The sequence below is a fragment of the Eschrichtius robustus genome, chromosome 1 (genome assembly GCF_028021215.1).
Source record: "Eschrichtius robustus isolate mEscRob2 chromosome 1, mEscRob2.pri, whole genome shotgun sequence".
Lineage (NCBI taxonomy): Eukaryota > Metazoa > Chordata > Mammalia > Artiodactyla > Eschrichtiidae > Eschrichtius > Eschrichtius robustus.
Genome location: NC_090824.1, coordinates 41,500,673 through 41,519,357, shown reverse-complemented (window position 1 = coordinate 41,519,357; position 18,685 = coordinate 41,500,673). Strand labels below are relative to the sequence as shown.

The 18,685-nt window shown below is 42.8% G+C and overlaps 1 protein-coding gene across 2 annotated transcripts in view; it reads right to left on the bottom strand.

The window, feature by feature from the left end:
• The window catches only part of RTN1 (reticulon 1), a 247,986-nt gene that overhangs the window by 115,276 nt on the left and 114,025 nt on the right, over window positions 1–18,685 (bottom strand). For both annotated transcript variants that reach the window (XM_068525396.1, XM_068525477.1), the window contains exon 3: window positions 10,485–11,234. In XM_068525396.1, coding sequence (XP_068381497.1) covers window positions 10,485–11,234 — 750 coding nt within the window. The remainder of the gene's footprint in view (window positions 1–10,484; window positions 11,235–18,685) is intronic.

The window sequence follows — 18,685 nt, the reverse complement described above, 5'->3', positions numbered from 1 at the left end:
TGGTAAAGACAAGCCATAAACAAATAAAAATGCATATTTAATACACTGGGTAATGATAAGTGCTATGAAGATCTATAGTAAGAGATAATTGTGCAAGAGGTCTGTGATAAAGACTTGATGCTCATCAAATTTCTCCTATGCCCCATGCATCAGGGGAGAGTCATGTTACTCATTCTGGCCAATGGACCATAAGCAAAAGTGACATGTGTCATTTCCAGGAGGAGGCTTTGAAGAGCTAACGTGCCCCTCCAGCTCTCTCTTCCCCTGGCGTGGCAACCTGGGAAGCCATATGTTGATATTCGGTGGCAAAGGAGGGAGGGAGCTTGGATCGCTTGTAACTGGATGAAAAAGAGCCCCCCATCAACTAGCATCTGATTTTGTGTGAGCTAGAAATAAACATTTGTTGAGCTAAGCCATTGAGATTTGGGGGTTTCTCACTGCAGTATGGCCTGAATAATTCAAACTAAGTCAAAAAAGTATGAAATGCTAGAGCCTGGGGGGAGAGGACAAATGGGAGCCCATACACCACGGATGGGGTTAACTCAGTGGCTGTAAACCCCAGACAGACATTTTAAATCACCCCCAAGGGATGCTAAAAGTACTAATCTACAGATGACGTTATACCCAAAGAGTATACTCTGGGATATTTAGAGTAGGGCCTAAGCATATATATTTTGAGAAAAAAAACTACTCACAGAAGATGATAAATTGGGTCCGTTGGCTTTAAGAAACCTCCCCAGAGGCAACCTGTCCAACAATATGCTTGGGAAAGAGCAAATTAGTGAGATCAAGTCAACTTTGTATAAATCTTTGGAAAGCAGCCAATCAAACTGTAGCATATGAAGACAACCCGTAAGATGACTGAAATATTATGAAAGAATTCTTGTACTAAATGAGTAACTGGACTAGATTCTTCCAAAGCTCCATCTCATTGTAAAATTATTATTAACATAAATATTTAAATAGTAATAAAATGAGAGGATAATTACTTAAATCATCTAAATTAATCATCACAAGAATCCTGTGATACAGGTACTATTCTCCCCTTTGAACAAATGAAAAAATTGAAGAGCAGACAGGGTAACTGCCCAAAATCACACAGCTAGTAATAAATGGTAGAACTAGGATCCAAACCCAGCTGGCTCATGATTCCTTGTCCCAGTGAAGAGGGGGATATGCAGTCAAAACAATACAGAGTTACTCTAGACAAGGGACCACGAGAGGGGAAGCACCTTAGGCATAGGCTCAGGGAGTAGCTGCTCTGATTCTAGTTGAGGACCCAAGTCCTTAGAGAACAGAACAGTTCACATGCCGCCAAAGTGCGGTGGAAATTTCCAATGAAACAATCTACTCTTCTTGCCCCAATTCTATGTTCAGGCAACAATGAGCTGATCTCCACACTGGGGTGGAGTTCTCCTGATACATCTCCAGGTAAATTGTAAACAGGCATTCTGGTTTATACCAGATTCAGATACATTTGTGTTTCAGTACACTTACTACTGAGAACGGAGTCTTGGACTAAGGAAACTACCCCCTAGAGTGGACCAGCTCTAACCTAGGGTGGCTCATTCCTTCAGAGCCTTCTGGAGATCTTCTGTTACATAGAAGGGATCACACACTAGCTCGCTAACACATGCAAAAGAATTGCTTTGTTAAATTAAACCTCTATAGCGCACTCTAAAGAAATGGAGAGCATGAAGAACCCCAACGAAACAGGATACAGGAAATGCATTTTTGAAAGGGAAGCAGGGGGAGCTCAGGAGCACTGGGCTCCAAAGTGGGGATCTTGAGTAGCTGAGGGACAGGAATACACCAGTTGTGGGAGGCAGAGGACCCCAAGATACTGTACTTATTTCCCAATTTCTCCTGGGGTTAGCCCAATCAATGGGACTTCTCCAGTTCTCCCAGTGGTCTATGTCACAGAAACTTTTTGTGCTTCTGTTCTGGTGGACCTGATGATCACCACCAGGGCTGTTTCTTACTTTGCAGAACTCCAGAAGGCATCAACTACTCACCTTGTGGTTATTAAAGATTTGTTCAGTTTTTATGACAATATTTAGGTAAATAGCAATAGAACATCTTGAGGACAAGATTGTCATTTTCTAATTTGCTCAGAATTACCTTACCAGTATTTCTAACAGTAGGACCAATTAGCATCAGCAAAGGAGGACGATATAGAGAAGGAGAGGCAAAACACAAAACTGTGCAACTATGGGACATATGGTCCAACATACATTCTAACTGTAGGTCTTCTTTCTCAACCTCACCCTTACATCATGAGTTATCATATTAGGATGAGGCTGGCTATGGTAACAAATAACCCCCAAATTTCGGTGGCTTAACATGGGAGAAATTTGTTTTGGGGCTAACTTAATACATCAATGTGAGTGTTCATTAGCAGGCAGCTTTCCTCCAAGCAGGCATTCAGGGGCCCAGGTTCCTTCCCTTTTGTCATCCCTTACAGCCTAGAAGGAAGAAAAGGCACAACTGCATCTTAACCACCTTGTCCCAGATGTAACTCACATCACTTCCACTTACATTCCATTGATAACAATCAGGGTTTAGCTTCATCTACATGCAAGGGGGGCTAGAAAATGCAGTCTCTGACTGAGCAGTCACACCCAGCAATGACTCTACACTATGGAAGAGGAAATATCAATTTGGTGGAAAGTGACCCATCTTTACCTGTTACAAAATGGGCATTATATAAATCACAAGAACAAATATAATATACAATGGGAGAGAGAAAACTTAACAGTTCAAGTGAATGATCTTATGTGTCATCTTAGAGGCAAATCAGTTCGGATTTGACAGATGAACAGTAAGGCTGAAATCTGAAAGGTGTCTCCTTCAAAGAGGACTTTGCCATCAGTCCCTAGGAATTTCCCCATCAGCATGGTCTCTGGTGTTTTTAGCCATACTAACAGGATCTGAGGGAAAGATGTGGTCAACAGGAACCAGGTGCTTTAGAAATCAAAGTCAAAGTCAAGATCTTTGACTTTGTAATTAGAGCATAGATTTGTGGATTATATAAAATCTACCCAAAATTTCAAGATTCTGTTTTCAGAGGAATAAGAGAGGGGCTTTAAAATGTGGACCCCAACAAAGGGAAGATAGAGAAAATAAAAGGGACAAATTGGCAATGAGGCCATTTTACTTATATCAAAAGTATCTAGAACCAAGTTATTTATGATTTTATTTATGTCTAACATCTGAGAAAACTATGACTCTGTGTAAAATGATTCAACCATCACTTGGCTAACCTAAAATGTAAAAAAAATTAAATCCTCTCCAGGTGACTGGACTGCATTTCCACCTGATTGACCATACTTTCACTTCAACTAGCTGCGCTTATTGCACCATTATAAAACTATTTACAGCAATATATGTTTAAGATATGAAATCTTAAATCTCCAAATTCTAAAGCAACTCCACACAGAAAAGCATTTAGGTTTGCTTACAAAGAAGTCTATCCAGAAAGCAATTTAGTTGGAAAAGGGCACTGGATGAGAGTCAGGAGATCTTATCTCAAATCCTGGTTCTTCTATCCCTGCAATATCACCTAGAACAACTGACTGTACCTCAAACCCTGAGCTCAATTTAAAAGGAGGGTGTTGATCCAAAAACTCCAGTTAGTATGAAACTTTGGCTCATGAATCCTATATACTATATTTTTTGGCACAGGCCAAATGGCCTAGCTTAAAATTAACTCTGGTAAAAACTAACAGGTTATTTGGACCTCTGTCCTTCTGCTTATTCCAAGAAAAATATGGATGATAATTTAAATCATCAATCACCATATAAATGGTCCAGCCATGTGGACACTGTAAAATCATTCAAAGATATGACAATATTTAGCTAAGTAGCAATAGAACATCTTGAGGACAAGATTGTCATTTTCTAATTTGCTCAGAATTACCTCACCAGTATTTCTAACAGTAAGACCAATTAGCATCAGCAAAGGAGAGTACAAAGGAGAAAGATATAGAGAAGGAGAGGCAAAACATAAAATTATGCAACTATGGGACTTACGGGACATAACCCAGGAGATCTGTAAGTTTCAAATCCTGGTGGTTTGAGATGAGGTTAAAAAGTAGAGGTTGGATATTTTCATCACAACCACTGGATGGCAACAGACATTAACAGTGAGTGGGGAAAATCAATATGAAAGCCATTCTTCTGCTTTACTTGATTTCCTCTGTGCTTTTAGACATAGCATCAAATCTCCTAGAGTTGCTAGGGGAGGTAAACAAAAGTGAGTTTGGAAGTAAAAAAAAACAAAAAATAGCTTTGGAAAACATATTCTGCTTTTGCAAGTGCTCTGTGTGTAGGTAAATCCCCCAAGATTTCAGTGTTCAGCCAAGAGTTGTAAGAAAATGAGGTCCAGCCAGAAGGGAAGAGTTAAACCAGAATTCTGTTATTTACCAGAATATGCAGCTTTGAACTGAATTATTTATTAGTGGTAGTGAAATTTTTGATCTTGTGTAAGAAGATTAAGCTTGCTATTCCCCATTTGTGACTGGAAGTGTAGAGCTCAACCCCACCCTCAGGACTTCTCCCTCTCCCATGATTCTCCAAGCTATGGACAGAGGCAACCTGGAGGACTCCTCTAACCCAGGAGGCCCCAAACTACTGGGAACATGAATGGTTATTGATCTGTGTCCTTGCCAGCCCTATTAAGTTCTCTGTTCCGGAGGCTTTGTGGGGTGGGGAGATAGTAGGAGCGCCCTCCAGAGTGAGCTGGTAAGGCCAGGGTATGCTCACGTTATCTTCCCTCTACTTCTCCTACGAGGAGGTGGAAGTCTCAGAGTTAACAGTATAAATTTCATTCTAAACCCCACACATAAGCCATTTTAACTAACATTTAAACTCAATCAGAAAACCCACCTTGCAGGATTCTGGCTCAGGCCTGGAAAAAGATGGGACACTAGAGGAAAAACCTGCCAAAGATAACTCTGAGGGCTTTGAGAGATCAGCCTCAACACAGTACCTAGAACAATAATTCTCAAATTCTGGTGTGCCGAGGATTCACTGGGGAGCCACTTAATGAAGCAGATTCCTTAGCCCCTTCCTAGGAGATCCTGGGGTGAGCCTAGGAATCTGTATTTTAACAAATGGCTTATGATATAAATAGTTCACCAATCACACTTTGAGAAACACTGTCTAGAAAAACAAATGGTTCCACTGAGCCCCCAATTCATTCTCCCTGTCACATGCCCCTAGTTTCCACAAGAAGAGAGAAGAGTCCTGGATCAATGCTTTACCTGGCAGAATAGGACCACTTTCTCAGGCCTAGGTCATTTAAAACCCAGAAGGACCATTACAGAGATAGGGTTAACTCAGGAAGCACTGAGTAATCACAGATAAAGACAATGGTCAACTGTAGGCTTGAGCTGAAGTTAACTAGACCCAGTGGTATGCTTGTCCTCACTTCAGACCCTAGTTTGAGTGCCTGCCTTAAACTGCCTTTTCTCTGACTTTAACCTCTGCTCTCTGGCAGGCTACTGTCTTTCTTTTGTCTGTTAGTGTAATTTTGATCCATATTTGGAACTGCACTTTAGACTCCTGAAGCTTTTGTGAGTTCCTGGCCCTAGCCAAACTGACACTTAATTGTTTTTAAAAAACCAACTTGCTGTCCACCATCCCTGCCTACCTCACTATATGTCTTATTTAACCTCCACAAGTACCATATTTGACCCTCATCCAAGCTCCAGTCTCAGCCACTCAAATATCACTGTCACCAAAACACATTAATGACCATTATACCCCCAGATGTTTGGCCATGAAAATATACTAGATATACAGCTCAACCTGTGAGAGAATACTTCAGTGCCAGCATAACCCAAATGGATGATTTTCCAATAGCAGACATAAAAAATTGGGCTCAATGACTAAAGAAACAGCAGCTAAGTTTGGGGTATTTTTCCTATTGTAAGTATTTTTGCATCTATTTATAATGATTCTGGTGACAAAAACTGAAATATAATTTGAGAGATGTTGGGAATAAAGTCACCCCCACCACCAAGCCAATGTATCAGTAAATCCTATTAAGTCAATCTCCAAAATATACTTTAAACCCATCCATTCCTCTCCATCTTCATTGCTACCTCCCTCTCCCAGACACCGCCATCTCATGCCTTAACTACTATAATGGCATCTTATGATGAGTAGGATAAAGACCAAATTCTGCACCATGGTCTGGGCATGAAAGGGCACTGCCAACCTTCCAACCCCATTTTTCCCTTTGCCTACCATACTCTAACTATAAAGACTTTTTTTTTTAGTTTCTAGAATGCTCCCAGAACTTTCCTGCCTGTGGCTTTTGCATTTTCTATTGTCCAGAACTTTTAAAAATTATCTCTTGCCACAGCTGATTCCTCAGCTTCCTCCTTCTCTGACCTTCTGATCTAAGTTCCACTATCACCAGGTACTCGCTCAAGAGAACACGTCACTCTGTTGATTTCCTATTTAATGTCAGCCCCCCACCCACCCAAATGTAAGCCCTGCAAGGGGTGGATTCATGTCTGCTTTGGTCATTACTATATTGCTAGTGTCAGGCAGGCAGTACGCCATATTGGTTGAATCAAAGGAAGCATGAATGAATGAATGGGTAAGGTCTTGCTTGGGTGGGGCTGGCATAACCTTGGGTGAAATTTATGTTATCTGTGTTACAGCAGTGTAAAAGCCAGAGATCTGGGAGGTGCTACACATGAGGCAGTGGCTGAAAACCTGTGTGGATGAGAGCAAGGAAACGAGGGACAAAGGAAGACAGGGAAAGAACTTGGGGCCAGACAGAGGAATTGGAAGGAAGGTAGCAAAAGAGATTGGGAAAGAGGTCAGAGACTGAGGCGATAACCAGGAAGGAGAAACATCACGGAGATAAGGGGGGAAAGTTTTGAGAAGAAGAGAAGAGTCTCCATGTGAGCCGGTATTATCCTTGATTTTACTGCTAAAAGAAGTAAGTTGCAAAAGTCTGTCCAACATGATATCACTTGTGCAATAAAAAGTTGTGATACATAAAGAAAATTTCTGAAAGGAACAAGAACAACAACAACAAAACAGAAGCCTGTGGTTATCTCTGAGACTTAGGAATGTGAGGTTGGAGTAGGGGAACTTTAACTTTTTATTTTGCACCATTTCTTACAACTTAAATTGTTATTTTGAACATACGTTATTTTCTCACTGTTTTAAGGACTGTTCAGCAGTATGACATTAAAGTACCAGGGAGAACAAGAAAGATGAGACCGAAAAGAGGTCTTTTGGGGGGTAAGAAGGTTGTCATTGGTGACCTTCATCAGAACAGTTTCAGGCTGGAATGTGAAAGCTGACTGCCATGGTCTAAAACATTGCTTCTCAAGCTTCAATGTGAATAGCAATCACTAGGGGACCTTGGTAAAATGCAGATTCCAATTCAGTAGGTAGGTCGGGGAAGGACCCTGACATTTCTAACAGGCTCCCATATGATATCCACATGGCTGGTCTGACACTATGCTTTTGAATTGCAAGGAAAAGTAATCAGAACGCAGGGAATGGAGGTGAGTACCCGGAAACCACTATTTCCCAAAGAATACGCCCTAGAAGATGAACTCTACAGCACACTCTAATAAAAGATTCTGCGATAAAATAGGTCTGGAAATACCACACACCCATCCTGATGAGTCACACTGGGTATTAGTGTTTTATTTAGAATTTTTAATTGGCTTTCACTTAGATGTTCCTAACAGGATTAACCTTGCAACAATGAAAACTTATCTATCCTATCATGTTCATGATAGGCCATCCTAGAGGTTATGAGGAAGCAGAATGACAGAGTAGCAGGAGCTCAGGGGGTGCACAGAGAATGGAAACTGGAATATGATGAACCACATCTTGTCTTCAGTGAAACAGCAGCAGAGGTCTCCAAAAGGTAAGAAAGGTCCAAAAATAGACCTTGTTAGGGCATGTGCACACCAGTAAAGCCTGATGTTCCTTGACAGTATGTGCTATGATGCCGTCAGATATTTGCCAAACCTTATTCTAAATATTTCTGGACCTTTCTAAAACTTGGCCCAGCATCAGCAGAATAACTCCAAAGCCAGGGAGATGAGCATACTTGTGAATGCATGAACCTGAATGCATTTATACTGCCGGAGGCTTCAGGAAACCGCAGAAGCTGACCTGACCTCACTGCTGAGGGGAGTCACACTTGACTTGAGCACAATCCTACTGTCCACTGACAGTGATTAAGAATAGCCTGGCGCTGGCTGGTCAGCACTGATCCTCCCACATGCTGAGATGGAGCAGGGAGACCAGAAGAGCTCAGGGCTCCAATAACCTGCTGGCAGCACTGAGTCATCTGCCCAGAACCTTCAGTGCTTGGCTGCCCCAGGGCCTTTTAGACTCTTCATAGATAATGAGGCTGAGTGCTGAGTTTCAGTGGGAGACTGGATTTCAAAGGATCCCTCAGTGCAGAGAAGAGCGGAGGCTATTCACCGTACCATGCCTTAATTGTTTGAAAAGACTGCCACTTTCCCCTTTCGAACGTCTAACTTGGCAGCAGAAGGTCCAAGCCATATGAGGCAACTTGCACAGAGATTAGAATGACACCAGAATCAGCCATAAAATACTCTCTGAAGCCTTTGCATTAACAGCTGTAGTATTCCATCACCTTAGCTCTTCATCGGATGTCTGGTCACTCGGTCAGTTCCAGCTGTCATACTTGTCTCTCAAGTATACTAACGAGGGAAATAGGCCTGCACAATACCATTTTCTCTTTATTAGCCTTCAGATGTACTTACTTTTGAGGATAAATATATTTGAGCAGCACTGTGCACATGATGACTATTTCACTATGGGGACACTAGTTAGGGGATAAAATGGAAACACATGCGTGTTACAGTACGGTGATGTGAAACTATACTCCAAATGACTCAAGCTCTCCTGCTTCAGGACCACAGGGAACTGCAGGTTGTTCAGGCTAATGCTGTTTCCCAAAGCTCCCTGAAAGCTGCAGGGCCCCTTCCCACCACAGTCAGAGTGGTAGCAAAGAATCCAAATTAGTTCTAATATTCACCCAACAAATACACATTCCTACTGTTAAGTTTGTCATAGAATAGCCTCCCTATTGCACACACTAAATACACTTTAAACTCTCAGGGATAAGTTATCTGGGAAATCAGGAGTCAATTATATCAGCCCCAACATGATGCCACATGTCTAGGCCTCCGGCAACCATGAAGCAGGGTTATCTTTTTATTACATTCCTCCAGTTTCCCTCTTTCCAATGTGTTAATTTTAAAGAATTTAGAAGCCAGCTTCCAATCTATAAAGAGAAAGTTTTTGTCCTCTATGTTTATATGAGGCACTTTAATTGCTACTAACATCATTGAAGTTAGCATATAAACAGGAAGGAGGGTGTACTCTCAGAATCATTTATCCCCAAAAGGCAAAATACTTCTTAAAAAACAGAAAGCAGAGGAGATGGGTGAGAGGGGACCTTGAACAGAGTTGTGCTTTTAGGGTTTGTTTTCAAGTTCCACCTGGATGTTCTTCTACCCAGCATCTGGGGAGAGATTGTCGATCTTCAATGTAGCCCATTAACTAGACTGTGCAGGGCCTAATTTATTCACCTGACTCTTTCATTCCTTTCCTGAATTCCACTATACAACTGCAATCCGGTGTGGGGGATGACTTGGGGGGAAGAGTGTCTGGAAGACAAAATAATGACTTCCATTTTTTCTGCATTTGAAGACTTCATTCAACTCAAGATTTCTCATAGGAAAAATATAATGGCCAGATTAAAATCATTCTAAGTTAAAAGTGACTTTAAAATTAATTAGTCACCTTAGGCCTTGCTTAGGCACAGGAGAAACCCTAGGACTAACTTCGGTCACTGTCTTTCCTGGCTAGCTGGGACACAAAAACCTTATCAAGGCCCAAATTCCTTGCTGGTTTTGTCATCGTTGTTGTTGTTTTGTTTGTTTTTTGGTAAGAGAAAGGATGGCGCTGAGATGCTCTTGGCCCATTTAAGAAACAAGTTTGGCCAAGTGGAAGTGCTAATGGTGGGTTCCAGCACCTAGAGGGACTGTAGCCACGCCCCGTCACTGAGAGGGTGGGACATTGGAAATGAGACTGGACAATAACAAAACCCCATCCCTTCCCAAGAGAGGAAACCCAGCCCTGGAACGAAAGGAGGGACACATTCACTCCATTCGGGAGATCTTGGAATGTACACAAAACCCGCTCATTATTGGAGATGCTCTGGTTCAGCCAGCCCAGCGCAGCTCGGAGCACGTGTTTCTTCCATGGAAGCCCCAGCTGCGAATCTGAATCCTCTCATCTCCTCCCCACCCCCCTCGGAATCGTTCTCCGGTCGATTGTTTGACCAGCTAGGACGTGACTACTGGGCTAAGGCAGAACCACCTCCCTCTGCTGAATATCTCAGAGCACCCAGGGGAGAACAGTAAGCAGACAACCTACTTTAATCAAGAAAGCTGTCACTTTACCTTGTTGCTTATTGAGAAACAGCAGAGGGGGCGCGACGCCGGGACCCCGAGGCCCAGGGCCCTTTGTGGCCTGGGAGCTTTGGTCGTAACTCGCTGCTTCCACAGGTGTCCGCGGCACTGCGGGCCCCTCGGGCGCAGGGGCTCCGTCTCCAGAGGGCAGCTCGGAGCAGACTTGGGGGGCAGCCGAAGGGAATTTGAGGAAGGGCCCCGGCTCCGCCAGGCCGCGCCGGCTGTGGGCGCGCTCTTCCGCCCGGGCACCCGGCTCCTCCCGGATGGCGTCCAGGGCGCCCGGCTTCATCGGCGGCGAGTCCTGCTCCCGTTTGGGACTCTCCTCCGAGGCGGAGGAGGCGTCACACGACTCGATGATGAGCTCGCTGTCCAGCTCAGCCTCGCGCTCCTCCCTCAGGATGCTGTACTGGATGGACGGAGAGGCCGGCGACGGCGGCGGGCCGCCCACATGACCAAAGGTCACGTAGCCCGAGGGCAGAGCGTCCTCGGCGGCCAGCGGGTCCTCGGACACCAACTCAATCTCCGAGTCCCCCGACTCCGCGCTGCTGGCCTCGTGGTCCAGGGGGCTAGGGATGGTGGGCAGCCCGGACCTGGCCTTGGCCTCCGGCCTGTCGGCCACCTGGCCTGCTGGCCGTGGACTCTCCGTTGTTTCGAAGGACAACCCCTTTGCTTCCTTAATGGCAGTGATCAGCTCATCCTCGGAGATGCTGCATTTCCCCTGAGATTCTGCGGCAGATGGTTCTGTCGTCCCACAGAGCGAAGAAAGAGGCACACACAAGGACAGACAGATGGACAGAAAAAGAAGAAATCAAACAAAATTCCATTAGGGGAGGTATTTTCTCGTTGCTTAAAAAACACATATCTCATTAGCACAAAAATAGCCTGTTTCCAGGGCTATGCTGGAAAGACAGGCCACCTGAACTAAAAGGCTAATTACTGTTATGGCCCAATTAATCAGTGTTTGATATACCTATCTATCTTAATCTAGCTATTTTAAAAAATGACCCAGCAATTTCTTAGCGTTAGCACCTCGTTGGTTTTTCTGTTCCAATGTGGGAAAGATTCTAGAAGTCATGGTTTTGATTTCTAATCCGTTCTCTGAGGGAAGTTTTCCAGTTTCACAGATTTCATTAGATAATGCAATGTATATAACTCTCTAATTTGGCCCACCAATGTCAACAAATCTGAAATCATCCATTATTCCTTGTCTGTTTCTGTTCATATTCCCTACTTCAATAAGACAAAGAAAGCTAATTTGGATCCTTGTACACAACTTGACTCCTAAGCTTTACATTTCCCGTAAGAATCAATACTTCTACTCTTTTTTTAGTGAAAAGTGTAACAAAGTGGAGCAATATAATAGATAGTTTTTGCCAATTCCACCAAGCAGGCTGTGCAGATTACCATACTGCACAACCCCACAGGGCTTCTAATGGTGGAGCCCACTGTCGTTCTTTTTCATCTCTTCACCTCCTCTTGAGAAGAACAAAACCCAAGAGTCAACCCCTGTCCACTGGGTGAATGCCTGCCTCCTGTCTGATGTTTATGCAGATGGCCCCCAAACCTCACCAGCAATCTTACTGATATTTCTATCTTAGTTGAAATTACCTGGGATAGCCATGACAACAATTTTCAGGAGCTTGGTTTTCTCCTTGCCCATGCAGCAGGGCCTTATTTCAGAATATTCTAGACAGTGATTTCTGGCCCTTTTGTAAGCAAGAACCACTTGTCATTTCTCCAAAGCTTTGAGGTCACTGGGAGGGATATAGGAAGGATAAGAGATAGACTATCTATGGCTAAGTAACCTGTCAATTTAGGACTGTGGGAGAACCCCAATGGATAAAACATTTTAGATGTGTCTAATTCTCTATAAAGCTGAATTGATTTTATCCTTTATCCATGTATCATTCATTCATCTGTTATTTACTGAGAACCTACTATGTGTCGTCACTCTTATAGGCACTTGGGATGTATTAGTGAATGAAACAGGAAACAAAATCTCTGCTTATATTCTAGTGGGAGGAGAACACAATACACAAACAATACATGTAATAAATAATTAAAGTATATAGTATGTTAGAAGATGTTAAGTGCTATGGAAAAAAAAAGTAGAGTAGGGTAACGGGATCAGGAGGGCTGTGACAGGGTGGGGATAAATTTGCAATTTTAAACAGGATAGTCAAGATAGGCCTTATTGAGAAGGAAACTGATATTCAGCACTTGAGGAGGTGAGCGAGTGCATGAAGATATCCAGAGGAAAAGCATGCCAAGCAGAGGGAACAGACAGTACACAGGCCTGGAGGTGGGAGCTGCAATGATTTATAGATATCACAAGGAGGCAGCTATGTCTGGGGCAAAGTGAATAAGGGGGAGAACAATAGGAAAAGAGGTCAAATGCATTCAGGGAAGGGGGGTCATCATGTAGGATCTCATCAGGCTTTTATTTCGAGAGAAATGAGAAGCCATTGGAGGGTTTTGAGCAGAGAAGTGACATGATCTATGTTGCTGTTTTTCTTAATAACTAAAACAACAACAACCTCATTATCTTGCACACAATTCATGTGTAAAAAGATTTACTGCATGATCCCAAACTCTATTTTTATAGAAGTTAGTTCCTTAATAAGTCATGCACATAGTTCTTTGATATGATTACAAGCAGCATAAAAGTATAAAAGCTACATTAATTCTCAATGGTAGGCCAGACGGAGGAGGAAGAAGATAGGGAGTAGAGGCTAGTGTGAATGGAGGAACAGCCTGTACTTCCAGAGCACTATCAGTAGCTACATCGTCACAGCTCCACGTGTTGAGCATCTGCTGGGATAGAGGCACTTCACACATGGGGCTTCGAGTCTAGTGGCAGTAGGTTAAGTGACTTGTCCAAGGTCACTGTACTGGTTTTTCTATCTTTGCCCCCTTGGATTTATTCCCATCTTTCTCTGTCCTGTTCTCTGTTCTGAGAGGCTGACCTACATAGAAGGCATTACCTGGAATTCCTTCCCCTCTAGTTTCCGGTTGTTTTCAGCCAATAGGAATCATAGGAGGAGGGGGTGTAGAGAAATGTTAGGGTATTTATACCTCTTGCTGCTTCTGAAGCTCCAGGTCTCGGCAGGCTTTGGGAACGCTGTTCCCTCCCCTTCCTCCTTTGGGTCCAGGGATGCTAACAGATCCCTAATATTGCCAGTCCTTGAGTGCTTTACCATCTTTTGTTTGTTCTCTTAACTGTCTTTACACATTTGTAAATAGCTACCTCTTTAAACCCGCTTCAGTTACAACCTTTGAGTGTGTCACTTTGTTTCCTCACAGGACCCTGAATGATATAGCCATGTGGCTAGAAATGACTTGGCTTAAATTTGAACTCAAGTCTTTATGTTCCATGTGTTTCTCACTATATCATGCTGCATCTGTTCAAAAAGGGGGTGGGGTCTCAGATAGGGCAAATTATATTTTGGAGAATGAGACGAAGAGGAAAAGTGAGCTGCATAACCACGTATAAAAGAATGAAGCTGGACCCCTACCTCAGGTCATATGTAAGAATTAATTCCACATGGATCCAACCTAAATATATGAGCTAAAACCAGAAACTCCAGAAGAAAACACAGAAATGAATCTTCATGACCCTGGATTAGACAGTGGTTTCTTAGACATGACACCAAAAACATAAACGACAAAATAAAAATATACAACTTGGAATTCATCCATATTAAACACTTTTGTGCTTTAGAGGACAACATCAAGAACGTAGAAGGACGATCTACAGAATGGGAGAAAATTTTACAAATCATATATCTTATAAGAGACTTGTATCTAGAATATGTTAAAAATTATTACAACTCAGTTATAAAAAGACAAATAATCCAGTTAAAAAATAGGCAAAGGGCTTGAATAGACATTTCTCCAAAGAATATTTACACGTGACAAAAAAGCATATGAAAATATGCTCAACATCATAATTCACCAGAGAAGTGCAAATCAAAACCACAGTGAGTTACTACTTCACACTCACTAGGATTGCTAGAATAACAAAGTCAGAGAGTAACAAGTGGTGGAAAGGATGTGGAGAAATAGAAACTCTCATCCACTGTTGGTGGGAATAAAAAATGGTATAGCTGCTTTGGAAAACAGTCTGGCAGTTCAACTATTTAGAGTTACCATATGATCCAGAAATTCCACTCGTAAGTAGAGAATTGAAAACCTATGTTCATACAAAAACTTGTACACAGCGTTCATAACAGCATTATCCATAACTGTCAAAAAAGCGAAACAACCCAATGTCCATTAATTAATGAAGGGATAAGTAAAATGGGGTATACCCATACACTGGAATATTATTTGGCCATAAAAAGGAATGAAATACTGATACATGCTACAACATGGCTAAACCCTGAAAACAGTATGCTAAGTGAAATAAGCCAGTCACAAAAGACCACGTATGACTGGAAAGTTAAGCAGACCCCTGATCATAGAAAGGCCTGGAAGCTAGTTTAAAAGTCAATATTCTATCAGGAAGGCACTGGTGGGTCCTAGAAGGGTTAGGATGAACTTAGGAAAGAAAGAATAAAAGGTGCATGACCCATTAAGAGGATACTGAAATAGTCAAGGGGAGGAATTATGACAACCTAATGAGTTGTAGTGGTCATAGGGATGGAAAAGAAAGGATAATTCAAGAGACACTGAAGACAGAGAAAGCATAGACTTGGGGTCTGCTTCATGTGGTGAGTGAGAAAGAAATGGGGGGGGGGGGTCAAAGATCACTCAGAAACAGTGAGCCTGGGTGAGCAGAATGAATAGGAATTCCATACCCAGAAACATGGAAGTCAGAACAGTGAGCTGTTTTGATGGGCCAGGGGAAGAAAATTCTCATCTTGGATATTTCATCCCTTTCCATAGCACACATCCTTCCAATTTCTCACGCTGGCAGCCTCCGTCTAACCATACAAACTGCTAGGACTGACCAAACTCCTACTTGTACAACATTCCTAGGAGACCACGAAGCAGGCAGGCAGGCTCTTGGGCTAAGAGGACCACAGGCGACCCTGCAGGGTAGCCTGCCTCGTGTGCAAACCGGCCTGATGCTGCATCATTCAGGAGACAGGGTGGTGCCCACTCATTCTGCACAGCTGGGTGCCCCTGGGTGGCTCTGTATGTCTATGTGATGATTTCATTAACAGCTGTCTCTTCATCCTCCCCCACTCTCCCTGACCCCAGACTGAAAGCATCATGAGGGCAAAGGGTAGCCAAGATGTTTGTTCACTATCGTATCCCCAGCACCTAGTGCAATGCCTGGCACACAGGAGGTACGCAACAAGCAGAGCTCATGTGAGGACTACCTCAGAGCTTTAGAACAGTGGTTCTTAATCAGGTGTATGGCTCAAAACTGCCCTCAGAAATTTTGACTTAGTAGAAGTAAGTCTGAATGGGGCCCAGGCATCTGCATTTTGTAACTCTAAGGGTGATTCTAAAGATCACCTCCAGTTAGGGATGGCAGATTTAGCAAATAAAAATACAGGATACCCAGTTAAATAGGAATCTCTGATAAACAATGAATTTTTTTAGTATAAGTATGTCCCATGAAATACTGGTATTTTTATCGGGCAACCCTACCTCTAGCTGAAAACCACTGTGTTAGAGCATTCAGAAAAGAAGGCTCGGGCCTCCCTGGTGGCGCAGTGGTTAAGAATCTGCCTGCCAATGCAGGGGACACGGGTTCGAGCCCTGGTCTGGGAAGATCCCGCATGCCGCGGAGCGACTAAGCCCGTGAGCCGCAACTACTGAGCCTGTGCGTCTGGAGCCTGTGCTCCGCAACGGAAGAGGCCGTGACGGTGAGAGGCCCGCGCACCGCGGTGAAGAGTGGCCCCCGCTCACCGCAACTGGAGAAAGCCCTCGCACAGAAACGAAGACCCAACACAGACAAAAATAAATATAAATAAATAAATAAATAAATTTATTAAAAAAAAAAAAAAGAAAAGAAAAGAAGGCTCAAGGATGTTGCTTTATTTACTCAAGAGCAAGGATGGTATCAGACAGCTGTGGGGTGGGAGGAAAGGGCCTGATAAGTTTCATCCTGGGTAAGTAAAAGTACTACCTTAAAAAAAAATCATCTTTATTATGAGTGAAAGGGGATTCAGTATATAGTGTAGACATTGCTCTCCATTCTTAAAGTGAACTAAAAGTTTAACAAAGTGCTAGGAGGAATCAGGAGAAAATTTAGAACAAAAGAGACGTTTTCCTACCCTTGTTAAAAACTTATGGGCCTCTAGCTAAGACACTAGTTATGTGTCAGGACTGACACAGCAAAGCTAGAAACAGTCATTGAAAATAATTAAATAGAATATAGAAACTGAGAAGGTTAGAACCACCCCACATGGGGAGCTGTGTTTGCTGCTGCTGATAATTATGATGATATAATTCAGATTGATAAAATGGAAGGTGAACATGGGCCAGTCTACCAAGTCGCAGATGCCAGTGAACAACCATGAACAATGATGCCATTCCGGCCTCCCCTTTGCTCCCGGCTCATTCTCCACTCATCTTCCAGAAGGATCTTTTGAAAACACAAATCTGATGCTGCAGCTCTTCCCTTCCTTCTCCCCACTGCAGCCACACTGACCTTCTAGCTGCTCCTGGAACACACAAGACATTCCCAGCTCCAGGCCTCTGCACTGGCTGTCTCCTCAGCCTGGCATCTCTTCCTCAGGTGTCTATATGGCTTGCTCTCTCACCCCATTCAGGTCTCTGCTGAAAACCATCAGCAGGGAAACGCATTTTCTCATGGCCACCCCATCACCCTCTTACATTCTGTCTTGCTTTATTTTTCTTCGTAACCATTATAACGACCTGATATTACATTATTATTTATCTGTATGTAAGTCTTCTCAATTAGAACGCAAACTCCATGCATGCAGGAACCTTGTTATGTTTCACCACTGTATCCCCAGCAGTGATGGAGCAATACCTGGTATGGAGTAAATGGTCAATACATATTTGTTAAGTGGAAGGATGAATGAATGAATGGCATCACTTCCCAGATTAAAACCCTCCAATGCTTTCCCATTGCATTTGGAACAAAATTCAAATTCTTTATCCTCGCATGTGAAGCCCTGAGTGATCGGGGGCCCTGTCTACCTCTCCAATTCTGTTCTATGCCATACTCCTCCCTTGCTCCTTTCGACCATCTTTCAGTTCCCAAATAATACAGCCTTGGGGCCTGTGTATTAGTTGTCCTCTGTACCTGGGGCCCCTCTTAACCCCTCTCTGAATTGTGGGCTTCTTCTCATTCAAATCTCAGATCACATGTCACCTCAGAGAGGCCATTCTTGACCCTCTCACACCCAACATTCTATCACTCTTCCCAGCGCGCACACTCCATGAAATTACACTACTTATTTATGAGCTTCCTTTTATTGACTTCTCCCACTAGCAGGTAAGCTCCATGAGGGCAGGGACTTTACACATCTTGTTTACTGCAATGTCTCTGGTGCCCAGCACATGTCTGACACATTGAAGTCACTCAATAAGTATTTTTGAATAAAAGAATAAATTTTCAAAATGGGTAGGAGAATCACAGACCTCATCAATGCAAGGAAATAGCAACAGTAGTTTTCAGAGTTTAAATTGATTTACTTTTTATTGCTTATTTCTTTTTAAAGGACGCTGGGGTGGTTTTATGATGGCCTCTTGATTACTGTCCTTTCTGAGGATAACACCTCAAAGAACATCCATGACCACCATAATATACTTCTAGGTGTTTGTGTCAGAAACAACATGCTGCCGATGGGCCCGTGGTCTGGTGCGTCAGGGCACTTACTATATTTTCCTAAAATACTTCACTTGTATTCATGACTGATCTTTGCTTAGAAGAAACTTTCAATATGTAAGCTGTAAGAATTTTTACCTCTGTACCTCATGGTATATTATTTAATATCATGAAAATAATTAAGTATGTTGGAGAAAGTTACAAAATGTAATAATCTATTGGAATTGAAGAAAGTATAGTAGACTCCTTGCTTAAGCTTTAGGGTCTGCGGCTAAAACTGTTCTAAATTAGATCTTCTTCTGATTCATAATTCACGTAATTAGGATTATTCCCCAGAGTCAGCTGATAATTCCTTATTTATTAAACAATGATAAACTGAATTCCTTTTCTTTAGGATGCTTTCCTTTTCCTCAGTTTCTATGTAGGATTATATGTAATT